The sequence below is a fragment of the Microcaecilia unicolor genome, chromosome 1 (genome assembly GCF_901765095.1).
Source record: "Microcaecilia unicolor chromosome 1, aMicUni1.1, whole genome shotgun sequence".
NCBI classification, from domain to species: Eukaryota; Metazoa; Chordata; class Amphibia; order Gymnophiona; family Siphonopidae; genus Microcaecilia; species Microcaecilia unicolor.
In genome coordinates, this window is record NC_044031.1 from 488951781 (window position 1) to 488979537 (window position 27757).

Sequence of the window (27757 nt, forward strand, 5' to 3'; positions counted from 1 at the left end):
ATGAGTGATACATTTGCATATTTCTGTTATCCTGAAATTCCGATTGACTTATGCAGGGCAATTCTGTAAAGAATGTGCTAACAGTTACACATATAAGTGTGTAATTTATAGAATACTATAATTTACTAGCATATCTCTGGCATTTAGGCATGCACTTACCAGCACTATGACTGGTGTAAGAGCTCAAGCCTAACACAGGTGTGTATTTTTCTTGTTATATTAATATTCTAGAAAGGAAAGAAGGTAGCAAGGTAGAATTTCCAGTTATACAATTGCCCCAATGTTGTTTAAAGTTCATAGCTCACAACACTTGATTAATAAAAAAAAATAATCATGCATCATAATCCACAGCAAAGAAAATTGATCTGACTAGGAATCTGTGATGCATCACTCTGCTCCCTGATGCTTCCTGATGCACTCTCTGAATAATCTTCTCCCTTGATTTCCATGTATAGCGCTCCTTGTCAAACTGTCAGTGTACCTTAAATTATTAAGCTTACACAAAGCATTAGGACTGATTGATACATCCCAGAAAACTCTTTGGACCTGATATTCAAAGCAAATTAAGCAGGAAAGAGGCTTCTACCCGATTAAATTGCCTGGGACCACCTAACCCTTGATATTCAGCAGCACTAAACTGGCCAGTGCTACCGAATATTGGTTCTGACCACCTTTAAAAAAATGGGCAGGTCAGGGGCGGTACAGGGGGCAGCATTGGCGAGGAGCTGACAGTTATGCGGGTTAGCTAAGCCCTGCTGCTTCTGCTCCTTGTGTCTGGCTCTCACAGCAGCTCGTGATACTTGCATAATACCATGAGACTGCTGCAAGAGGTCATGGCAGCCATCTTTGCAACATTTTCAATTTAAATCAGTGACGTCGCTTCTTTCAACAGTGAGTGTTTCTCTCCTATTAAGAATGTTCGACAGTTGTTTCTCACTGTTGTTTTTGCACTTCGCTTGATTATGCTGATGAGAGAAGCCCAATTGAGGTTGTAAAACATTTATGCAGGTTTAATGCTTATGTCCAGTCCCAAGCAGCTGAGGCTCATTTATTCAAAGTTTAAAATTTATTGAAATAGGGTCCTCTTTCCCAATCCATATAGACAGAGATTTTTTTTGGTTTTGATCCATTTTGGAAAGCCAGCCACAAGGGACAGGAGTGAGTTTGCTTCACTCATGCCCCCAACACTCCACTGAACCTCCAGGGAACAAAAGTAGGTCTGGGGGGTACCTAGACTTCTGGGTGGAGTTGGAGTTGGGGGTGACACTCCGGGGTAGTTGGGCATGGGGATCAGAATCTTCTTCATGGTGTGGGCTGAGGGAGGGGGCTGTTGGGGGGGGGGCAGGGAGGAAGATCACAGTTTCTATTTTAAAACAATTATGTGGGTCCTGGCCAATATCAGGGACTAATCTAGCCAGTGACAGTTAGCATTTTAAAAAAACGCTGACCACCACTGGCTGAATGTAAGCCGATTTGTCTAGAACAGTCAGGCAACATCAGCTCACCTTTCAAGAGGAACTAGACCTGATGATTCATTCCAGTTTCTTGTACTCTATACTAGTCCTCAATAAAAAAAAGTACAATAAGTGTTACCCCTGTCTATGCTCCACCCATACTACTCCTCTGTGAGTGACCATCCAGCAATTACATGCTAAGCCATTTTAGCATGTAATTACAGAAGTACACTTAAGCGTGCTACTGTCATATATGAGTGTAAATGTACAATTAGCCGCCTGGATGGCAATGTTCTATAAATTTAAGTGCACAAAAGGCATTTACATTTAGGCAACCTGTTATAGAATGCAGGGTATAATGTATACATTTGTTATATAAAGCATATTTAGACTGTTATGAAATGTGTAAAACATGTCAGTACAGGAAACATCATAACAAGAAAGGATTTTATCTTTAAATTCCAAGTAAAATATTCAACAAATGCAGGCCTTCTTACTGAGCTTTTGAATGATTTATATATGAATTGACAAAATATAATTCTGCATTATAAAACAACCAATATATATATATATATATATATATTTTTTTTTATAGATACAATATGCTAAAAGAATTCTAGCTGATAAAACACAAAAGGGGAATTTTGTATAGTGCTCTTTGATGTAGCCAGAATTCACTTTAAAGTTCAATTTAAAAAATGTTTGCATGGAAATGGGCCCTAATGATGCAGTTTGTTTCTTGAAGATATTCTTGCTGTGTGTGTAAATTGTGACACAGCTGTATTGAAGTTAATGTCAGTTTCTTTTTCTTCTTTTTTTTTTATTTTATTTGTAAGAATTTAATTTTACAAGCACTAAAATAACTTGCCAGAAATACAGACAAAATAATGCAAGAATTATTTCAATCAAGTAATTATAAACTCTTCCTTAGACCACAAAATAGGGAGAGTGAAACAAGACAAGGAGATCAATTAAACAACAGTAAACAAAGAAAACGTGGTATTAACCTGATTATCCCCAATTATTTATTATCTGAATCATTATTCCACATTGATCATCTGGTTGACTTCTTCAAACCCAAAACGGTGTATAGTCAATTTATTTCATTGGAAACATACTTATTGTCCAATATTAGTGGAAATAATACAACTGATTTCATTTTTTCTCTTTTAAAACCAGAAATTATTTAACAATACAAACACTTGAGTCTCTAATCCAATTCCCACTGATTAAGGTAATCCCTGTTTCACAGGCTTCACTCCTTTTGATTAAATATACTAAGAGGAATCATTTCAGAGGAAAAAACTTTAGGAGTCTTACCCGGAACTCTGGGAAAACAACAATCTCGATAATAATCATCTGTAATAATATTCATTTTGTTCAAATTTTTCTGGTCTATTATCATCTTCAAAATCTTAACCATTTCCTATTCCTGTAGAACTTAATTTGCCGTATCAATTTTTCATTCTCAAAGGATTCAATTAGATTATCCATGTGGCTCACTAATAAGATTATATCGGAAGCAAACTTATTTACTACCACTGTTAGGTCCTGGAGTGCCTTCCAGATGATATTCAATGTAACCTCCACGGGAGCCAAAAACTCCAAGCTGATAGCTCCTGCGGGTTTAGGAGTGGCACCGCCGACACGAGTTCAGCTGTAAACGACTTCCGTTTCAGCATGCACTCCTAACTCACTCCTCCACTCCTTTGAACATGGTGGTTAAATGATTTGGGAGCGATGAAGCTGTTTCCAGGTCCAAAAGCGTTGACGCTCCTTTGCCGGCATTAATCAAAGGACTCACCAACCCATTCATCTGTGGGCAGCTCGTCACGCAGCGGTCCCACACTTGCTGCACAGGGGACAAAACGCTGGCCATCGGCGGCTGACCCCCCGATTGTCCCCTTCCTCTCAGTTAAGGTAACTGCAATTGCAGAGAAGAAATTTCAAGTAAACAAAGACAAAACTTCAGAGGTCAGCTGGGCCGTTGAGTGTACGAGATTCAGGTTGCCATCTTTTCACTCTCCCTAATTGGGACACTCTGTGTCTGGTTTCTCCTCAGAGGCCTGTCTGATATGGGTAACCCTTCAGCATAGCCCTCTGAGTCATTGAAACACGGAAGCCCCTCCACCACTAACAAGGTGGTGTCCCTTCGGAGGGGGTCAGATTCTTTTTCTTTGGTTCTGTTTTATAATAATAATCAAGACTTTGGAAAAAAAGATTGTAAAGATCAAACTTTTTGTGCTATATTTTGTCAGTTGTTTAGCTTAAATAAGAATCAGGGGGTTATGTATTAATATATGGTAAAAGTAGAGCTTTCACTGCACTTTGATTTCCTGTGGGAGTGACTAGCCTGCATTATCTCAGTACCGCAGGTTAGTTACTCAAGTGTTACATTGAAAAAACACAGCTTCCGAACAACCTAGCAAGCTGTGCTAATCATATTGCCCATGCAGCAAATCTGTGTCCTGATGCTGCTGAGCTGTACCTTAAAGGGACCAGGTATTACTCTGGACCCTACCCTCAATGCCCCCTCCCCAATATGCGAACCCCCTTCTAATGTCCACCAACACTGGATCCTCCAATATGAAATCCCCCTTCTGAAGGGCTCCTTTCTCCTTCCAAGCCTCCTGTAGGCTCCCCCAGACCTACCTTTACTAATTCTTGGTGTTCAGTGGGTACAGGAGAGGAGCAATTCCCAGTCACTTCTTGTGCTGCAAGTTCAATATGGCACCAGTTACACCTAGTGGTAGTCTCGTGGTACTACCGTGAGAGGTCAAGCTGCAGAATGTGGACCTTATGCCCTTATACAACAGCTTGACTTCTAGTACTAGTAGTGCAAAACTATTGCTTGACGTTGCCTATGCCATTTTGAACCCAACATTGACAGGGGCAGGAGTGATTGGGCAGTAGTGACTTTACAGCCCAGTGCTCTCAGCCAGAAAAAAAGCCCAGATTGTTGCTTTTTTGAGCAATAAGGGCTAGATGCTATATATTAAGGCTGAAAAATGTGCAGAGAAAAAAAGTATGCCTAGGCGTATTCTCTAAAATATGCCTAATTTTTATAGAAGAGGCTTAAATTTCCACACGTTTTTTTGAATACCCCAAGTGCCTCTCCATGCGACCAAGTTTAGTCATGGCCATTTATGCCATATTTTACTTGGGGTAAATCCTGACATCTAAATTAGGTGCAGAGCGGGTGTATTCTATAACAAAGTGCATAGATTTTACAAACACCCATGTCCTGTCCATGTTCATGCCCCTTTCAACTATATAACATAGAATTTACGTGCACCAAGTTACAGAATATGCTTAGCGAGTTCTGCATATAAATCTTAATGCCAATTAACAAGCAATTATCAGCCCATTAGTGCTGATAATTGCTTGTTAATATCCAATTGACAGTGCTGATTAGCTAGTTAACTAATCAAGTTACGTGCATTGTTATAGAATATACTTCAATTTCCGCACAAAAATTAAGGCACGATAAATAGAATCTGGCAGTAAATATGCACTATCGTGCAATATTTATTTATTTAAAACGTTTTTTTTAAATATCAACTACTTGAAGAATATCATTCACAATGGTTTACAAGGTATTCAATGAACATACTATTGATAATACAAGAACAAATCCCCCTCCCAAAATGTTTTTTTTGGGGGGGGAGTTCCTATCATTTTGGATTTAAAAGGATATGAAACAACATGGGAAATGCAACTGGCATGTCTCCTGTCATTTAAATTAATGTGCATCCTTATGTGGAGTATTAACACATCAAAATGCTGATTCTAGAAAAGAAGATTGTTCAGATACAGATCAAAGCAAGATTTTGGAGCCAAACAGCAAGTGCTAAAGACCGTAATTCATTCAGCACATTTAAAAAGACTTTATTTTAAACACTGAAGTATTGATATTAAAAACAGGAATTAGAATGAGTGGACTATCTATTTATGGAAATATTACTCTCATCATGTCACAGAGAAGGATTCATAGATACAGTTAGTTTGCACATTTTATTTTTCACTTCATAAAAGTTTGAAATAACTTCCCTTTAACAAATGCCAAGAACAATAAATACATTCAAATGATAATTTAAAAGTAGTACAATACTGATTGGTTGATTAGTTGATACCTTTGTGTACTTTTTAGCTACTTTATCCCTTGATATAGGCCCTAAAGTGACTGGACTAGGAACTGGTAGAGTGAAAGATGACAAAGGATAGTTGTAAATGGAGATTACTCTGAGGAAAAGGATGTTACTCGAGAATTGATTCTTGGTTTGATTCTGGTAAGGTTTGCCTCTTTGCGAATAATACCAAATTCTGAATGGGGTAGACCTCCCTGATAGTGTAGATAACATGAGGAAAGTTTGCCTTTTTGTGGATGATATCAAAATCAGCAGTAGGATATATACCCCTGATGGGGGGGATAACGTATGAAGGGACCTATTGAAGCTTGGTCCAGAATTTGGAATTAAGATTTCATCTTTAAAAATGCAGAGTCATGCATTTGGGCTACAAAAACCCAAGAGGGTGATACAGTTTAGGTCGGGATGGGAAACCATGGTTTTCGAAGGCCATTACTCAGTTGGCTTTTCAAGATTTCTGCAATGAATATATATAAAATTTATTTGCATACAATGGAAGCGGTATATGCAATTCAATCTCATGCATATCCATTGTGGACCTCAAGGACTGTGGATGCCCACTCCTTGTTCAGGTGGTGAAATACTTCTGTGCATGAAAGCGGAGTAGGACTTGGGTGACCTTAAAGTGGCCAAACAGGCTATAAAGGTGACTGCAAAAGCCAGAAGGAGAAGAATGGTCAGTAGAAACACGGAGGTGATAATGCGTCTGTATAAATCTCTGGTGAGACCTAATTTACAGTACTGTGTACAATTCTGAGGACTGCTGCACCTTCAAAAAGACATAAACAGGACAGAGTCATTCCAGAGGGCAACTACTAAAATGGTCAGTGTCCTTCATCATAAAGTATAAGGGGACAGACTTAAAGATCTCAGTATGTATACTTTGGAAGACAAGCAGGAGAGGGGAAATCTGATAGAGATGTTTAACTACCTCTGTGACATAAATTCACATGAGGCAATTCTCTTTCAGTTAAAAGGAAGATCTGAAATGAGGGATCATAGGATGAAGATGAAAGGGGATAGACTCAGGAGTAAATTAAGGAAATACTTCTTCATAGAAAGGGTGTTTACTTTGTGCAATAGCCTCCCAGTGGAAGTGGTGGAGACGAAGACAGTATCTGAATTCAAGAAAACTTGGGATAAGCACATAGGATCTCTAAGAGAGAGGAAGGGATAGTTGATGGTATGGATGGATAGACTGGATAAGCCATATGGTCTTTATCTGCCTTAATTTTTCTCTGTTTTTGAAACATTTTTAGTTTATATTTGGTGCAATATTGGCTAGCTGTAATTATGCCAATACCAAAACTACTAAAACCAATCTCCAGTCATAAGCAATAGAATGCTCAGTCCTGTTTTCATAACTCCACTGCAAATAGAGAAATTGTTGAATTATAAGAAATGTGATGCTGCCTTCATCTGTCTTCCCTCCCAGCCACTCACAATTGTAGGCAGATACTGAAATGTTGTGTAAACCTGTTTTAATTTGCTTATTTTCCAACTAAATAAGAGTTCTTTGAAAGTAAGAAAATTCAATATTTGTTGACACTTTGTGGCATATATACTGTCCTTGGATATCTTTTCCGTTCGAATAAAATTCATGCATTTGTGTATCTGAGGAGTTTTGCGGGATCCAAGGCAGACAAGGGGATGAGTAATAAAATACTATAGGAAATATTATTTTTTTCTATATTTATCCAGTAGAAACCTCTTGTTTTGCACCAAGGATGTTTTATCAGTTTATAGGTTGAGACCTAAATTCAGACACCCTAAATGTAAAAATTGTTAAAGATCAGAACTTTGTTAAATATATAAAGTAAATTTCAATGGAGTATTATTGTAGTTGGGTTAAAAGAAAAACAGAAAGACAGAGGGTAAGAAGCCAACATAAGAACTTCATCAGATGCCTTCCCTGTGAGGAAAGGCTATAGTGGCTAGAGCTTTTTAGCTTGGAGAAGAGACAGCTGAGGGGAGATATAAAAGAAGTCTATAAAATACTGAGTGGATTGAAATGGGTAGATGTGAATTGCTTGTTTTCTCTTTCCAAAAATACTAGGACTAGGGTGCATGCAATAAAGCTACTAAGTAGTAAATTTAAGATAGACACTGAATATCAATCATATTATAATGTTCAAGAAGAGGCTTTGCTTTAAAAATATTATTTAGGTAAATAGTTTTTGTTTATTTGTTTTTAAGGTAACTACCTGGGACTGGACCAGAGCAGAAAAAACATTTACAGTGTACGAAATTATGTGCAAAATATTCAAGGTATGATGAACAACTGCAGCTAGATATGCAAACTTCTTGTGTCTCATGCTTGAAAAAAATATGTTATAGTTCATTAGCTCATGAAAATAAAAATAGTCTCTTTTGGTACAGTGTAGTTACAGAGGCTACAGGCCAGATTCTATAAAAGGCGTCTTTAAAATCAGCATTAAAAAACCCACATGCTTAGCATGATTCTATAAACTATGCCTAAGGTGCACCCATTCAGGCAACCTAAAACCAGGCCTAAATACCTGCACCTAAGTTAGGTGCAGATCGGGTGTATTACATAATAGTGTTCATAATTTTTTGAAATGCCCACATCCCGCCTATTCCACCCCGATGGCCATGTCTCCTTTTCGGCTGTGCACATTAGAATTTACTTGCACCACATTAGAATACGCCTAGAACACTGTGCATATAAATTCTAATTAAAGCCAATTAGTGCTGGTAATTGGTTGACTTGTTAGTCAATTAAGTTGTGCACGCAGTTGGGCCATGCGGCCAAATTATTGCGCACAACTTAAGGCACCATTTATAGAATTTGGGAGTAAAAGCATAATGGGGGGGGTGCATTCATGAGCACATATTTGCTTCATGTGGGCACATAACAATGTAAGTTCATGCAAATCACTTGTGTATAAGTATACCTATGAGTTAGTACACATACCAATGATTTCTTGGTTTAAAAAAGCTCCTGAACACATATACCCCCTAGTTCTATAAAAGTTGCCAAAATTGTGCTTGTAAATTTGGGTGCACATCCAATTCTCATATGCAATCTAGTTGCATAACAAGCTAATTAGAACAAATAATTGGCTTTTAAACAAGTAATTATTAGCACTAATGACATTTAATTGGCATTTACACGTGTAAATTTAGGCACAGGATCCATGCTTAAAATTTACATGCGATCTGAAAAAGGGGGACAGAAATGGGAGGGTCATGGACATAACAGAGGCATTCCTAAAATTAACGCACATTCTGATAGAATGATGTTGATATGTACCTATGTAGGCACATAGATTTGCACCACGTTTCATTTGGTGCAAATAGCCATGCCTAACGTTAGGCGTGATTCCTGGGCGTAAGTGCTATTCTATAAAATGCACCTAACTTTAAGCATGGCTTATAGATTAGCACTTTTTATGGCACTTTTATGGTACCAGTTTTGTGGCACCATATAGAATCTAGCCCATACTGTGCACACAAAGAAACAATAGATAAAACCGATAACAAAAAAATGGCCAAAACTGCAAAAATTTCATTTAAAATAAGCATGAACCAAATTTTTTTTGTATTAAGAAATAAATGAGCATGAAATATAACTGGTTTAGTTTTTTATATTAATTATATATGGTGCAGTTATTTTAAAGATTTGTTAGCCCATCATTGACTAGTGTTAGTATAAATCTATATGCTGGGATTTATACCATGTTTTCATCGGTATAAATGGATGCATGCAGATTTAGGCACTGACATATCAACTAAGCGTATTCTGTAATCGGCACCTAAATCTAGGCATCAATTATAGAATACGCTTACTCGTCACTGATTTCTGCGTCAGTTTTTTAGGTGCCATATATATAATCCCGCCTAAGTGCTTCTGCAGTAACTGTAACCTAAGTAGCATATGCTAATGGAAGTGTTAATGTGGGACCTGCAAAGGAAGATACTGGGCACATCCCCTATAGTTGCCGCATTAGGGGCCCTGTTTACTAAGCCGTGCTGTAGGCGCTAACTTTTTAGTGCATGCTAAAAATTAGCGTTCGCTAATGTTAGAGAGACCCATTTTATTCCTAGGTGTGTCTTTAGCATTAGCGTGTGCTGATTTTTAGCACAAGCTAAAAGGTTTGCACGCCTACACCGTGGCTTAGTAAACAGAGCCCTAGATTTGCAGCTACCGCATGCTACTTTTCTGCATTAAACCAAGGAAACTGCAAAATCCAGCACACTTTAGTAAATGGGCCCCATATTTACTTTGACTTGCCCTATATTCAGGTGCCTAGTGAAAATAACATTTAGTTTAGGTACACAGCCCTAGTAAATTTTCAAATGACCAATTTATTAGTTTATTTAAAATGCACATATGCTGCTATTTCATTTTCCAAAAATGTTTAGAGCACTATGTAGCACTATAACATTAAGTAAAAGCTGGATCCCCTCCCCCATCCAAAACATATTAGAAAATTAGCACGTAAATTATTTAAAAATTGCTAAACATTAATATAGTCACGGCTTTCTATAGGTCTTGAAAGGGACCAAGGGGTTATTATTTATAGAAGGAAGCTTGTTCTTCAAGGTTATTCTGCTGAGCACTTGTGAAATGCATCTTCTGATTCGCTTCAAATAAAACACACCACACCATGTTGATTGTTCCCAAGACTGATCTTTCAGCTTCAGCCAGTGACTAGAAGAAAATGTTTACAAATACCTACATTTTATTTACAGATGTTTTTTTTTTAAGTATTCACTGAATACATTTCCTATCACCCAATTTATTGGGAAAGCTCATAATTCCTTAGACTCCTGATAGTGATACTGAAGTCTTTTTTCTAGTTGCTTGTCTAGTCAACTACAATCTGCTCTGTTAAATCCTGAAGATCACCGATGTTTGCCAACTATGGATTTTCTCATCATAGTATTATTACTGGAAATTCCTGATTTACTCTTCCCAATGAGTTATATCCTAGAAATTCCATCAAGTAGGGTCTCTGTTGATCTTACTCTTGTTACCCAATAAGTAAAGGCTGTAAAACTTTCTTCTTCTTCTCACAAATTTAAGGGACAATCAAATTCTTTTCCTCATTCACATCCTCATTCACATCCACCGTGGCATTATCTTTGTAAACCTTATTGGCACGTTTATCTCAATTAAATCTAATTAGTGCACTAATTGCTTGTTAAAAAGCCAAATATTTATGCTAATTACCTTGTTATTCAAATAAATTGCACATGCAAATTGGGCACATGTCTAAATTTACACACACAATTTTTAATAACTTTTATAGAATTAGGGAAATGGCGCCTAACTTTAGGTGACCTGTTATATAATGAAGAAGTTTGTGCCACAGTGATCAGAAGAAGTATTCAATGGTACTATCTAGATCAGGGGTGGGCAACCTCAGTCTTTGAGGGCCACAACCCAGTTGAGTTTTCAGGATTTCCCCAATGAATATGCATTAGATATATTTGCATGCATTCAAGCCGCAAATTGATAAAGTTCTACGTTCTTCCTTTCATGCATTAGAGTGAATCACATAGGTTAAATATTATTTATCTTCATCTTGTTTGCATTCACTCATTTTTTCCTGATTACATATTCTGATCTTCCAATTTCTTTGCTTAAGTCACTACAACTGGTGCAATCTACAGCTATTAAACTATTATATGGAGCAATAAATTTGACCATGTAACATTCTTACTCAAAAGAGAACATTGGCTCCCTGTATCAGCATGAATACAATAGAAATGATTAGTATTAGTACATAAAGGATTAACCCCATCAGTACCTGCCTGTCTATTAAACTCTCAGATTCCATATGTTCCATCTCATGCTTTATATTCTTCTCAAAATCTATAACTCCATCTACCTTCCCCAACACAGATCAGCCTTGATGTCATCTGTGAAACAGCTTTCGGTTATGTAGCCCGAAATCTTTGGAATAGACTACCATTTGATATTAGGTCAGAACCATCTTATACATGATTCAAAACACTTCTCAAAACTTGGTTATTCTCATGTACTTTCTCTGAATAGGTGAATTTCTCTTCTTTTGTGGTAATTTTGTATTTTATTAATTGTAAACGTATTATTACGACTGATGGTATATCAAATGTTAATAAATAAGTAAATGTATCATTTAGTTAAAGACAGGCATTCTGTTGTTGAGATGCATTACTATATTTCCTTCACAAACTGTCCATAAATATGCAGGCTAAGGGGGCAAGATGGCTGACAGAGCAGAGGCTTGTTAACATCACTCCTCAGCATCTGTATTTTGGAATGGCTCACTGCGGGATCAGCGCAGGGGCAAGGTGTGAATATTTCTATTTGCAGACTCACCTTTGCTGAACCCGGTACAACAGATGCTCACGGGCTTTGTAACACCAGTTACAACTTTGAGCTGTGATTAGGAGCTGGGTGGTGGAGGGCCCTTTCCTACAGCGCTTGACACCACGCTGAGTCAGGGCTCTTCGAAGACTCCTCCCATACCCTGTTGTAAGAGCCACAGGGGAACACATATAGTAGAATTGGAAAAGGTACAGCGAAGGGCGACGAAAATGATAGTGGGGATGGGACGACTTTCCTATGAAGAGAGGCTGAGAAGGCTAGGGCTTTTCAGCTTGGAGAAGAGACGGCTGAGGGGAGATATGATAGAAGTGTATAAAATAATGAGTGGAATGGATCGGGTGGATGTGAAGCGACTGTTCACGCTATCCAAAAATACTAGGACTAGAGGGCATGAGTTGAAGCTACAGTGTGGTAAATTTAAAACGAATCGGAGAAAATTTTTCTTCACCCAACGTGTAATTAGACTCTGGAATTCGTTGCCGGAGAACGTGGTACGGGCGGTTAGCTTGACGGAGTTTAAAAAGGGGTTAGATAGATTCCTAAAGGACAAGTCCATAGACCGCTATTAAATGGACTTGGAAAAATTCCGCATTTTTAGGTATAACTTGTCTGGAATGTTGTTACGTTTGGGGAGCGTGCCAGGTGCCCTTGACCTGGATTGGCCACTGTCGGTGACAGGATGCTGGGCTAGATGGACCTTTGGTCTTTCCCAGTATGGCACTACTTATGTACTTATGTACTGCTGAAGCCAGAAGTGTACCCACAGCGGACCCACTTGATGGAATAGCAGTTGGTGTATTCTCTCTCTCCAGTTGATTTCTCTGGAAGAAGCAGCAGCCCCCAATAGAAGTGACCTGGAAGTTCTGCGGGGTGAGAATGAGTTTGATTATCTTTCACACCTGAGGCATGTTGCTGTGAATGGAGCCACAGGTTTGAGAGAGGTGCTAGCTGCAATAGGGTCTTCGGAATGCACTATGCTAAGGGGATCTTTTACTAAGCCTCAGTAGCTTTTTAGCTCAAGATAGAAATCAGCTGGTGTTAAATGCCAAGATGCCCATAGTAATATAATGGGCATCTCGGCATTTACTGCCAGCTGATTTCTACCATGAGCTAAAAATGCTACTGTGGATTAATAAAAGAGCCCCTAGGTTTGATAGGATTTTCGAACGTCTTGACTCTCTTCAAACACAGATATATACCTCAGGGAGATGTTGTAAAGAAACAAAAGGAAAGGATCTAAGAGCTGAAAACTGTTCAAACTGGAGAAAAACTGCATAAATGATCTGAATGTTACACATGAACTTTACTCTTTCACAACATCACTTTGTATTTGTTCATACCGGAATTGGCGATCGCCTTTACGGTATTATGTAAGCCACATTGAGCCTGTAAATAGGTGGGAAAATGTGGGATACAAATGTAACAAAAAAATAAAATAAATAAATAATACTGTGTCCATAGGCGGTCGGTGGCCCAACTGTTTGGGGAGGCTAAAGGGGGCGGGGTTAGGGGTGGGGCCATGGGTGGAGCTTAAATCCATAATTGTCTGATAACACACAGAAAAAAAAAAATAAAAGTCACAATTAATATCTTTTATTAAATTTAGATATTAGCTATGTATCATATGTCAAAGAATAAAGCGGTTGCTCAAAGCATATACTAACCACAATCGCTCAACTGCAAAACACTATGCACAACTTTGTGCAAAAACACACTCAGAACCTTACTGTACCATAAATATTACACTGGGCAGAACCTAATACACCAATATACCACCCATACGGAAAATGCAGACCGTCAACAATATGAAACAAGGGATCATAATATCACAATTCTCATGTAGAGCCACAAAACAACCTAATTCATGTTTAATGCGGGATAAAATGCCATAAATAAGTAAAAAATATAAACTTTTAATGTTGAGCACCTGATTCTCAAAGTGGACACATTCCAAACACTATAATGAAAATAAAATGATCTTTTCTACCTTTGTTGTCTGGTGACTGTTTTTCTGATTATGCTGGCCAAGTATCCGATTCTGCTGCTATCTGTCCTCTTAACTCCGTTTCCAGGGCTTCCTTTCCATTTATTTCTTTACTTTCCGCCTTTCTTCTTCATTTCTTGCCTTACATCCGTAAGTAAAAGCTGGGTCTTCTGCAGACTTGACTGTCCAGTGGATCCAGCTTCTGCCTATTTTCTCCATCGATGTGCAGGTTTTCTCCCTTTTCCCTCATCTTATCTCCTTCCTATCTCTTCCCTCCCCTCCATCCATGCCCAGCATTTTTTCTCTCTCCCTTCCCCTCCATCCATGTGCATCTCCTTCCTCTGTCTTCCCTCCTCTCCATGCATGTCCAGAATTTCTCCCCTTCATTCATGTGCATCTCCTTCCTGTCTTCCCTTCCCTCCATCCATGTCCAGCAACCCTACTCTCTCCTCTGTCCTCCATCCATCCAAGTCCACCAACCCTCTTCTCCCCTCTAGCCACCCATGTCCAGCAACCCTCCTCTCTCTCCCCTGCCTCCCCTCCATCCACCCATGTCCAGCAACCCTCCTCTCCCCTCTAGCCACCCACCCATGTCCAGCAAATCTTCTCTCACCTGACCTCCTCTCCACCCATGTCCAGCAACCCTCCTCTGTCCCCTGCTATCCCCTCCATCCATGACCAGCAACCCTGTTCTCTCCCCTGCCCTCCATCCACCCATGTCCAGCAACCCTGCTCTCCCCTCTAGCCACCCACCCATGTCCAGCAACCCTCCTCTGTCCCCTGCCATCCCCTCTATCCACCCATTCCAGCAACCCTCCTCTGTCCCCTGCCATCCCCTCTAGCCACCCATTCCAGCAACTCTCCTCTGTCCCCTGCCATCCCCTCTATCCACCCACCCATTCCAGCAACCCTCCTCTCCCCTGCCCTCCATGCACATCCAGCAATTCCCTTCTGTCCCCTGCCCCCCTCCATCCATACCCAGCCCGATTCTCCTCTCCCCTGCCTCCATCCATCTGGGCCAGCGGCGCCCTGGGTCTCCCCTTTCCCTCCCCTTGCTTACTATCTGCCCCGCGCCATCTTTAATTTACCTCCGCTCCGTCCCCAGCATCGACTCGGCCGCATCATTTAAAAACCTGCCCTGCTACCTATCTCTATTCTCCCTTCGCTCCCTTCGTGACGTGATTCGTGCCGCAGACAGAGTCCCGCCTTCTGACATCATTTCCTCGAGGGAGGGACTCTGTCTGCAGAACGAATCACGTCGTGAATGGAGCGAGGGGAGAATAGAGACGGGCAGCAGGACGGGCTTTGAAATGATGCGGCCAACGCTGGGGACGGAGCGGAGGTAAATTAAAAATGGCGCGGGGCAGATAGTAATTAACGGAAAGGGAGGGAAGGGGACACTTACGGCGCCACTCGCCCGGCTGGGGAGGCTTAGCCAAATCAGGAAATTTGTAAACTTTTGAACCCAAAAATGTTGCTTTCCAGTGGCGTACCAAGGGGGGGGGGCAATGGGGGTGGTCCACCCTGGGTGCACGCCGCTGGGGGGTTACTTCCTGTTCCGGGGCAGAGGGAGCATGGAACGAGCAAAGCCGACAGGCGCGCGGCACCCTCCCCCCAGCAGGTAAAAATGCACTGGGGGTGTCCTTTTGCCAGGGGGGAGGGGGTGTCCTTTCGCCGGGGGTGGGGGGTCGCATTGGCGATCCACCCCGGGTGTCAGCCACCCTAGGAACGTCACTGTTGCTTTCATATGCTGAAAATATAAATGAAACTACTATTTCTGTCTGGTTCCAGAGTAAAAGTCATTAATAGTGTGGTGCGTTCAGTAATAACCTCCAAGGAACTTTCCAAAAATTCAGCGAGATTCAATTGAGATTGAGATCTCCCGGTGAAACTTCTTCAGACTCCTGTTAGATATTGGGCTCTAACTATAGATGGACAGCCCTCAGCTGGAAGTTCCAAAATCTCTAGGAATACTTTTTCAGCAAATCCAATGTCAGAATTAATGACGACTTAGGAAAATTAAAATTTTTCAAGTTGTTCCTCCTACACTGATTGTCCAGATACTCTAGCTTATGAGCCAAAGTATCCCTGTCTCCCACGGTCACTATTGAAAAGTTCTGCAACTTCTTGACTTCCCCTTCCAAAGCACCCACCTTAGTAGACTGATGACCAAGATCTACTGACAGTCTTAAAAGTTGCTTTCAATAATGACACTTTACCTATAAAAGAGTTTGAAAAAGACTAAAGGGAAGAATTGAAACCTTGAATAGCATCCCACATGGACTCTATAGTCACAACAGCTATTTTTTTTTTCATATCTCTGACGCCCAAAGAAGCAGCTCGCTCACTAGGAGATGACTCTACTCCACGTCGTCCTCCTAGAGATGTAGAAACAAGTGGAGAAGATGCAGAAATAGGTCCCCCTCTAAATGCAGGAAAAAGTGACACCACTTCGGGCATTCTACACTCTGGAATTCCTGCTGCTGTAAGACTACTTCTGATTGTATACAAAGAGGAGGGCTCAACGAAACACCCTCCATGCTGCAGTCCAACGATCTTTCCCCAGACCCGGCTGAAGCAGCTGCTCCCTATTCTAGCAGTAAACCCCCAAAACTTTCAAGGGTCACCTGTTTTGAGGAAAGGCTAGCTCCGGGGTTCAAGGAGAGAGCCCCCTTGGACTTCATCTTTTGTTTCCCCATGAAAATACATGAAAACTAGGTAAAGCTCAAAAAGACTCAGAGCTCATTCACACACATCTGCTTCAGATGCAATCTTAGCCTATGGGAGTCCTTTACAAAGGTGCACTAGCGTTTTTAGTGTGTGCTAACCATGTAGGCACTCATAATATTCCTGTGGGCATCTACATAGATAGCGTGTGCTAAACACGCTAGCGCACCTTTGTAAAAGTGTTATTCCTCTGCTATGGAAAGAATTCCAGTGCTACCTCTTTCATTCAGAAACAGTTACCCTTTTATAATATAAACTTCCCAATGGGTGACTCTTAGTTCTCAAGGTTTAGGTACCCTTTTAATATTGTTTTAGAATCTTGTATAAGAGGGGTTTTTTTTCAATTGTTATCATTTATTTAGTATATCATTTTTGAACACTTTCCAAAACATCCCTGCAGTTGTCCTTTCTCTTTGTTGTAAGAATTTAATAGTGTGTATCATAAATCTCACTCATACAATCTTTCATGGAGCAAGGACTTTATTGCTGTGCAAGAGATCACGTTCAGTTCATGAGCTCTTAAAAATATGGTATTAGCAGGGAAACTATATTTCTGCAAATCTTTCATTTTTGAAATATTATAAGTTAAGCTTTGTATGATTTATGCAAATTCACTTAAATGCTTCACAAATGCCAAGCTCCCTGGTTTTATTTATTGTAATGAAGAATTTAGGATTCTGTAGTCATTGAAATAATTTTACATGTTAGGGAGAAACATCAATGCTAATGTGTTATAGTATATTTACAATATAGCTTATTCAAATTAGATTAGAGCAAGGATTCTTTTATAATATTTGCTTCTTCTTATTTTAAAAACATTATAAGGCAATTGACCTAATGTCTCTAATTCATGAAAATATCTAATCAGTAGTCAGATATGCTTGAACTGAACTAGCAATGTGAATTGGTAAATGGATTCCTCTTGAACTTGTGCCCCCAAACCTTTGGCAAAGGGTCAAATTGAACATTTGAAATCACAGAGACTGGAGGAGGGGGGAAGAATTTGTTGCTCAATGAGGGTCCCTGTCAGAGAGATACTTCAGTGTGGACGGAGGAGCCCCTTGGCAATTTGAAAGGAAGAGGAAGGGGGAAGATTCTGTTAAAGTGGGGAGGGTTACTGGGCTCTACCGTGTTGTCAGATCCTATATAATAATTTGCACCTCCAACGATCTACGTCTGGATGCCTGGGTTCGTAACACACTTCCCATTGGTGCGCCCTCGCGTTGATGTCAGAGGGTGGATCAGTGAAAGGGAAGCCAGCACTAGCCAGCCACAGAACGTTGGAGGTGAGCAGAGAATCGCAGGACAATCGTCCCTATCTCTCCCCCCCCCGTCCTCCCTCTGAGTTCCATGCCCCCTACCTCCCTCTCCTCCGAGTTCCATGCCCCTACCTCCCTCCCCTTCGAGTTCCAGGACAGCTCGCCCCCCTCCCTCCCTCTCCTCCCCTCTGAATTCCATGCCCCCCCCTCTCCTCAGAGTTCCAGACCCCCGCGTCTCCCTCCCTCTTTCTCTCTCCCCTCCGAGTGCAAGCACTACCTGTCCTCTGTCTGCCCCTCGCCTTCCTGCGTGCCGGCCAGAATTTTAAAATTCTTACCTCTGGGTCCGGCGTCAGCAGTGAAGGTGAGCGGCACTTCAGCCTGCGTTCCCTTCTGTCTCAGCTCTGCCTCTGGTCCCACCCTTCCGGAAACAGGAAATGAGGGCGGGACCAGAGGCAGAGCTGAAACAGAAGGGAAGGCAGTCTGAAGCGCCGTTCCTGCTCCACTTAACTCTTGCTGCCGGACCACGAGGTAACAAGTTTTAAATTACAGCTGGCATTTAGGAAGGAGAGGGGCAGGTGGACAGGTTGTGCTTGCACTCGGAGGAGAGAGAGAGGGAGGGAGGGAGGCACGGGGGTCTGGAACTCGGATGAGAGGGGGGGCATGGAATGGGGAGGGAGGGAGGGGGTGATCCTGGAACTCGAAGGGGAGGGGAAGGGGTCCTGGAACTCGAAGGGAAGAGGAGGGGGTCCTGGAACTCAAAGGGGAGGGGGTCCTGGGACTCGGAGTGGAGGGAGGGAGGTAGGGGGGCATGGAACCTTGCTAGCGCCCGTTTCATTTGTATCAGAAATGGGCCTCTTTTACTAGTTTAGTAATAATATCCCTGTATTTCTTGAAAGCTGGCAACCCTATTATCACCCAACCCCATCCAATACAATCTTGCCATGCCTATCTCAATCCTTCAGGGTTTGCTTTCTGCTTCTCTCCTTCCTCAAGGGTCTGTACCTGTCTCTTTCCTTTCCCCAGGGTATTTACCCTGCTTCTTTCACTTCCCAGTGTTTATTCCTATTTATCTCCATCCTCCAGAGCCTGCTTCCTGACTCTTCCCTTTCCCAGTGCTTGCTTTTGTCTCCCTCCCTCCCTTCTCCTATGAAAAATAGGTTGATCCTCAGGTCTTAAATGTATATTCTTGGAACTTTACACAGAGGATCTGAATTTAATCGTGTCTAAAAAATGACTGTTCAAAGACAATTATAGCAGTTCTTTAGGATTCAGATCCTTAAATAATTTAGACTACACATAATCAAACTTTAAACAAAACATTGCAGGCAAGTGATAAATGTCTTCTTAATAAAATATGTATCTACAAATGATTACAGATTCTTTCTATGTGTACAGTGGCAACGTACTGTAAAAATAATCCCTACAGGAAAATAGATGTTTTTTTTAATGTGCTCTAGTAGAGGAAGAAGATTTATAAGTTGTTTTTTTAATATGAATTTACCTTGAAACATGTAGAGAATGTGACAGCAGAAAACGGATTAGATGGCAATTCTGTAGAGGGGTGTCTAAATGTGGGTGCCTTGAATCAGTGTGGGGGGATGATGACCATCTATTCTATAATGGCATCTGAACACCCAGATTCTGTTTTACAATACTAGCATAAACCAGCATCAGTAAACTTAAATCTAGTCACCCATGTACGCCAGTGGCAGGCATCTTTCCCAAGCCTTATACTGTTCTCTGCCCCTCCCCCTCACCTTGCTATGAACAACCAACCCCTCCCCTTCTGAAACTCAGTTAAAATTCTAGGCATAATTTTTGACAGATAGTTAACCTTCAAAGCACAAATTGACAGTGTTGTTGCTTCCCCTTCTTTCCCATGCACCATATTCAATCAGTCCACTCCTTCCTCTCTTCCCATCTGACTCACGCACTTCTTCTTGCACTGGTAATTACTCGTCTTGAATACTTCAGTTCTCTTTATATAGGTTCCCCCCCTGTTCTCTCAAGCTCCTTCTACTTATCCAATCTTCTGATGTGAAATTGCTTCATCGGGCCCATCACCTCAATCATATCATCCCTCTCTTTCACTCCGAGCACTGGCTTCCTATCTCCTTTCACATTAAAGTTTCTGGTCTTCATGTTTAAAGGTTGTTTCCCTACCACCCTAGCCTATATTACTAAACTACTCATCCCGTATACTTCCTCCTCTAACAACCTTCTGACCCTTCCCCCACCTTCCTTGCTTCACTTTACCATTTCCTGTGAAACAACTTTCAGTTACCTTGGCCTCAAGCTTTGGAACTCCCTCCCCCCTCTCTTAGTACTGTTATCTCCTTACAAACCTCCAAGGTACTTCTCAAAATCTTTCCTTTCTCTGAAGTTATTGGCCCTCTTAGTTCCCCTTTATCCTCTCCACCTTTCTTCTCCTCCCTCCTTTACCTTCTAGCTACTCTTTTATTTTTTTTCAAGTTGTTAACAGCATAGTTGCCATTGATGACTCCATTGCGGTATACCAAGCACTGTATAGAAGTAAATAAATAAATAAAATCGGCACATTTAGATGCAGCAAGCAACAAATACCGCTAAATTCTGAAACTTGAGCATGCATGTGGGAGACATACCCATGTCCTCCATACTCTGTCCACATGTATGCACTATAACACTTAACACACACCCTTATAGAATAGTACCCTAGGGCACTTTGGTGCGTAAGTGCTAATTAACCCTACATTTATATATGTAAAGCACACATAAGTGTGGGCATGCAGTTGTAAAATTGCCCTTTTATAATCAAAGTTCTACCAAGCGAAGTGCAAGGAGAGACATTTTCAGACTTTCCCTTCTCCTATATTGCTTGCTGCCAGCCAGTTTTCAAAGAAATTTGCTAGTCAGTTTCCCTTTCAATAGGATCGATATAATGAGATGCATGTAAATAATGAGGGTTATTTTAGGTTAGCATCCAGGTGTAAATGGTAATTTTAGAAAGGGCTCATTTTACATATGCATGTCCATAATACGTAAAACTGCAAGAGAGTGTGTTGGGGTGTAGTTTGGGCATGGCCTGGGATGGTCAAAAACCTACATGTGTTTTCTCCATTTCATAAATGGAATGCACATGTATGACCTAACATTTCCATATAAGATTTTGCAACTGCTTCATCTTGTTGGTACTTACATATGTAAATTGCCATGTCTCCTCCATTGATATTTCCCTATGTGTATTTTGGTAAAAAAGATGCGCCCATTGCACATGCTGGCAAATACACAGGCACTCCTGCAGGTGTTTTAAAAAGGCTCTGTGTTGGCAGATCCTTTTTTAAATATGCATATAATAAGTAAACCACGACCCTTACCTATCCTACCATTAAAATACTACCAGAATTAAGCAGATCCAGACCCACTTCTGATCTATGCATTCCATGTAAAATGGGGATCTACTATATATGAGCTGATGTTTCATAGGCTGTGGAAAGAAAGTAGGGACTGCATAGGCGCCCGGTATAAGAGGCTTGGGGAGGCTAAGCCTCCCCAGCCACAAGTTACAAACAGCAGCAGGATGGCTCTTGGATCCGCAGTTTCTCATTCTCCGTCGCCATCTTTGTTCTTTTCCGTTCCTGCTGCCTGCGCCCCGCCGCGGTTTCTCCTCTTTCCCTCCCCCGCACCAACGTGCAACTCTCACAGTCACTTCAGTCTTCAGGGCTGCGCTGCATGATCGAGTCCTGCTGAGTGCTCCCGAGTCCCGCCTTAATCGCTAGCGGTACTGTAGTGAATAGCGATCGTTGTCATCTGCTTCGCCTCAGGCTCAGCCAGTCAGAGTCAGCCTTCCCTACAAGGGCTCCCGACCCATCATGATGCAACTTCCTGCAAAGGCGGGAACGCGTGGGTGGGGCCATTACTGAGTAGGGAAGGCTCAAGGCTGGCTAAGAGTGGCTGTCTGAGGTGTTCCCACTTCCTTCCCAGACCAGAAAAGGAAATTGTAGCACACAGTGCACGTTGGATTTCAGGAGAGGTAGGTGCGCTGACTCTGAGGCAGGTTTTAAGTCAAAATAAAAAAATAAATATCTTGTTTCATGCAGAATGCAGATCTCAGCCCATTTGAATCTCTTAGTCTTACATAACTAATGGACTATAACTATAAGCCCCTAATGCAGTTCATTGGTTTTCTTATATTTTGTTTGTGATGACTTACTGCTGTGCCAAAATTGAAATTTGAATCAATCTATGATCTCTAACTGGTCGTTAATACAAGGAAGGAGCTCATTGTTGTGAATATTAATCCACCCAGTGTGGCTGTTGAGCTTGAATACTAGTGTTCCCAGACCTAAATTGTGGCATGCTGCACATTGGATTTCAGGAGAGGTGCTGACTCTGCGGCAGGTTTTATATTATAAGTCAAAATAAAAAAATAAATATTTTGTTTCGTGCAGATCTCTTTTGTTTAAACATAACTAAATGGGCTTTTGGTTTTCTTATATTTTGTTTGTGATGACTTATACTGTGCCAAAATTGAAAATTGAAAACTGTTATCTCTATCTGGTCATTAATAAAAGGAGCTCATTGTGAACACTATCCACCCTAAAAGGATATTTTGTGGCTGTACTTGTGAATTGTGATATGACCCCTTTCTTCATATTGTTGATGGTCTGTGATGTTGTCCATTTGGGTGGTATATTGGTGTATTAGGTTCTGCCCAGTGTAATATTTATGGTACAATAAGGTTCTGAGTGTGTTTTTGCACAAAGTTGTGCATAGTGTTTTGAAGTTGAGCGATTGTGCTTAGAATATGCTTTGAGCAACCACTTTATTCTTTGACATATGATACATATCTAATATCTAAATGTAATAAAAGGTATTAATTGTGACTTTTATTTTTACTTTTTTTCTGTGTGTTGTCAGACAATTATGGATGTAGGCTCCACCCCTGACCCTGCCCCCTTTAGCCTCCCCAAACAGTTGGGCCACCGACCGCCTATGAGGGAATGGTTGGTTTAATGAGTGGTTAGACATAGGTAGTTGAGGTGTGGGTAGGTAGGTGTGTAATGAACTCTTAAAGCTGAGCTTTTTCTAAATTTGAGTTCCTAGGGCAAATCCCCTTTGAATAAATGATCCAAGCTATGGTCTCCCAGTCAAAGGGTCCCTAATTGGGGATTCCATGTCCACGTGTTGGCAGCTTTGGAAATCCAAGTCAGAAGATTGATGAGCTTATTCTTTCCAACCCACAAATATTGAAAGGAAATAATACACAAAAGTTCAAAAGTCTGTCAGTCCATTTGGGGGGCAAAATAACTGTCTGAAAATTTAGTGGCAAAGTACCAATATTGTCATGGGGAAAATGAGTTAAAAGACACAATGGGTTTGAAAAATGAGACAGATCAAGCACAAACAAAACACAGATGCAGACATACAAACATACAAGTTAAATTAAAAACAAAAACAAACAAACAAAAAAAATATATATATATAAACTTATTCCATGGGGCATGGTCTGCATGACTTTTCTAGCATGCCCCACTCCCCATGCTACCACATCTCTATCCTTAGTTGGCTGCCTTTTACTGATTCAAATGTGTGCTTCATTTACTCTGTTGTAGATTTTACTGTGAAACCATGAAGGACAATTTCAATATAACATCTAAATGGTACCAAGGACTTTTATTGCAAAACATCCAAAGTCAAAGAGTTATAATTGGAAAAAATATATAAACATTTCCAGAGATTCAAAAATGCACCAAATATATGTCTTGAAATAATATGTCCCCAAAACAGCAGTGAAAAACTTCTCTGCTGTTTAAAAATACACTACACAAAATGTCCATTAGTACATGTCCCCATGTCCAAAAACAAATGTGTGTGGCAATGGCAGGATGTTCCCTCCATGTGCAACACGTCCATCTATAGTTCTGCATGTGGAGAAATACCCATCACTTGCAAGGATAAGAACATAAGAGCTGCCATACTGGGACAGACTGAAGGTCCATTAAAACCAGTAATCTGTTTCCAATAGTGGCCAATCCAGGTTACAAGTTCCTGGCAAGATCCCAAAACAGTAAAATAAATTTTATGCTGCTTATCCTAGAAATATCCAAATATATACTTAATGGCTCAGTTTTGTCCAAAAATATTTTGTATACATACACAACGGTTGGCAGACAAAACTAATGTATTACAACACAACTATGTTGACTATAGAGGTTATCTCATATCAATCAAAACAACTGTGTCCGCCAATTTTTGGTATGGCTCACAGATTTGTATAGGTTTGTAATCATAGAACACCTCCAGCCAACCAGTAGTATCGAAAAAATGTTCATATATTTATATTTATGTAAAGTTCAAAATATACTACTGTTCAAAAAGTAAACATTATTGCAATACGGGGGCAAATAATGCACAAGTTTAACTTAGCTTAAGGGCTCCAGGCTCAGTGTGCTGTCTTCTAGAGCTGGAGCTCATCGGGGTTCAACTGAACATAGTGAAACCTTCCCGTAACTCCGTTATCATTGTAAGCCCGACAGGACCCTGTTTTGCGGTCTCTTGCTTTGTCAAGGGCATAAACCTTTATAATACGGAGAAAAAATTATGTTAATATAAACCAAACTAATTGCAATTTACTTGCTATAGATACCTAGCGTCTGGACTCACAGCAATAACGACACATGTTGATGAATCGCCAATCCAAAATGGCCGATAAAGGTGGAGCGGTCGTTGTATTAAACAAAGCGCAATATTTGTCTGAAGCAGCTACACAACTCTCCGACCGGACATCATATGTAGAATTACAACATGATTGTACTACACAGATACAACTTTTGATCCAGGATATTACTAAGGAAGGTCTTGGGATGGGCTTTTTAACCAATAAAGAGTTTGTTTTTTTGAACAACAAAACTCCTATTACACCGGTTATGTACCTATTACCAAAAATTCATAAAGATCTTCAAAAGCCCCCTGGTAGGCCAATTATCTCCTCGAGAGGTTCTCTTCTTGAGCCTCTATCTATTTATTTGGATTCATTCCTGAAAGACATGGTTCCACGATGCCCTTCATATATCAAGGACACTAATCATTTCCTACAGATTTTGAGAGACACACGTATTCCGCAGTCTCAGTGTATAATGGCAACTTTTGACATTAAATCTCTCTACACAATGATCCCACAGGATGAGCTAATGGAAGTAGTGCTCATGTTATTGGAGGGAAGACAGAGACCACATGAGGTTCCGACTAAATTTTTGATGTCGTTGCTGAGGGTGGCCTTATGCAAGAATTTCTTCAAATTTGGGAACAGTTTATATCTCCAGATTTCTGGTGTGGCCATGGGTGCCACTTTTGCTCCGACATTAGCTAACTTGTACATGGCCGCGTTTGAAACTAAGTGGTTACATACTTCTCCCTACTGTCACAACATTGTGATCTGGCGCAGATATATCGATGACATCTTTGTCCTATGGAAGGGCACTGTCAATGAGCTAACTGATTTTCAACTATGGTTAAATAATTGCCATCCTCGGATCCAGTTTACTTTGTCTTTCTCAGATAATCATATCCATTTTCTCGATGTTGAAATCACATTAAATGGTAGCTGCTTACAAACTAAGGTATACACCAAATCCACTGATAGGAATTCCATCTTAGAATATAGCAGCTGTCATCCTAAAACTCTCCGACAAAGCTTACCTTTTTCGCAATTTGTGCGGTTTAAACGGATTTGTTCAGAAGAACTGGACTTCCGTCAGCAAGCTAATGTATTTGGCTCCAAGTTATTACAACGTAAATACCCCAAACCAGTTTTAAATAAAGCCTATACAAGGGCTAAACATCTGAATCGGGACTTGCTATTACAAAACAAGACATTTGACCCACAAGAAGATCCTGTTATGACGTTTATTATGAAATATGTACAAGGAGGAGAAGCGGCTGCACACATCATCAAACAACATTGGGACATTATACGTGCTCATCCCATTTTTGAGAGTTGCCGCCTAAGGATGGCATTCTCCCGAGCACGCAATCTCAAAGAGATTTTAAGTCCAGCTGATTTATCAACTTCTACAGCTACTGGGTTCAATATATATGGCAGCCATAAAAAATGCAACAAGAATGGATGTAAGACCTGCCCTATGACTATAGAGACAGCTAAATTCTACCATAATGGCCAGACCATTCAACTCAAGCATCAAACAACTTGCCGTACCACTCACATCATTTATTATGTCAGATGTCCATGTAATAAGGTATACATTGGTAAATCAAACAGATCTTTAAATGCAAGAATGGTTGAACACAGATCTAGAATTTCGGCTCGAATTATAGGAGCCCCTTTAGTTCAACATTGCATTTCGAAACAACATTCTTGTGAGTCTCTAAAATGTATGGTAATTGACTGTATAGTGCCAAATGCCCGTGGAGGTAACATCGACAGGCTATTGCTTCAAAAAGAAACTCGTTGGATTTTCCGCCTGAATACAGTTGAACCTCAAGGCTTGAACACTTATCTCCATTGGAACTGTTTCTTTTAATTTGATACATGTGAATTGTTAGTTGTTTATGACGTGACCTAAAGAGGCGGAGCCTATAACAACTATAACTAAGACGCCAACGCCATTTTGGATTGGCGATTCATCAACATGTGTCGTTATTGCTGTGAGTCCAGACGCTAGGTATCTATAACAAGTAAATTGCAATTAGTTTGGTTTATATTAACATAATTTTTTCTCCGTATTATAAAGGTTTATGCCCTTGACAAAGCAAGAGACCGCGAAACAGGGTCCTGTCGGGCTTACAATGATAACGGAGTTACGGGAAGGTTTCACTATGTTCAGTTGAACCCCGATGAGCTCCAGCTCTAGAAGACAGCACACTGAGCCTGGAGCCCTTAAGCTAAGTTAAACTTGTGCATTATTTGCCCCCGTATTGCAATAATGTTTACTTTTTGAACAGTAGTATATTTTGAACTTTACATAAATATAAATATATGAACATTTTTTCGATACTACTGGTTGGCTGGAGGTGTTCTATGATTACAAACCTATACAAATCTGTGAGCCATACCAAAAATTGGCGGACACAGTTGTTTTGATTGATATGAGATAACCTCTATAGTCAACATAGTTGTGTTGTAATACATTAGTTTTGTCTGCCAACCATTGTGTATCCTAGAAATAAGCAGTGGATTTTCCCAAGTCCATCTTTTAGGAAATTAGCCAGACCTTTTTTAAACCCTGCTAAGCTAACTGCTTTTACCACATTCTCTGGCAACGAATTCCAGAGTTTAATTACACATTGAGTGAAGAAATATTTTCTCCAATTTGTTTTAAATTTACTACTGAATAGCTTCATTGCGTGCCCCCTAGTCCTAATATTTTTGGAAAGAGTAAATAAGTGATTCACGTCCACCCATTCTATTCCACTCATTATTTTATAGACCTCTGTCATATCTCTCCTTAGCCATTTCTTCTCCAAGCTGAAGAGCCATAGCCACTTTAACCTTTCCTCATGGGGAAGTCATCCCATCCTCTTTATCATTTTTGTCACCCTTCTATATACCTTTTCTAATTCCACTATATCTTTTTTGAGAAGTGGTGACCAGAATTGCATACAGTATTCGAGGTGCAGTCTCACCATTTATTTATTTATTTATTTATTGTTACATTTGTACCCCGCTCTTTCCCACATACAGCAGGTCCAGTGCGGCTTACATAGTAAAAGAAACCATCTTACATGGTAAAGAATACAGTAAAAACAAGGAAATGTAGGAACAGTATTATAAATTGTGATGATCATAACTACTTACATTATGAAGGGCATTACAAAGGACATGTGAAAAGAACATAATGAACTAT

The 27757-nt window shown here is 40.4% G+C and overlaps 1 protein-coding gene across 1 annotated transcript in view; it reads left to right on the forward strand.

Moving 5' to 3' along the window:
* SNTG1 (syntrophin gamma 1) overlaps positions 1-27757 on the forward strand; it is a 734999-nt gene that overhangs the window by 625807 nt on the left and 81435 nt on the right. Inside the window, exon 14 of the mRNA XM_030214286.1 lies at positions 7799-7870. Within this exon, the coding sequence (XP_030070146.1) occupies positions 7799-7870 (72 nt within the window). The remainder of the gene's footprint in view (positions 1-7798; positions 7871-27757) is intronic.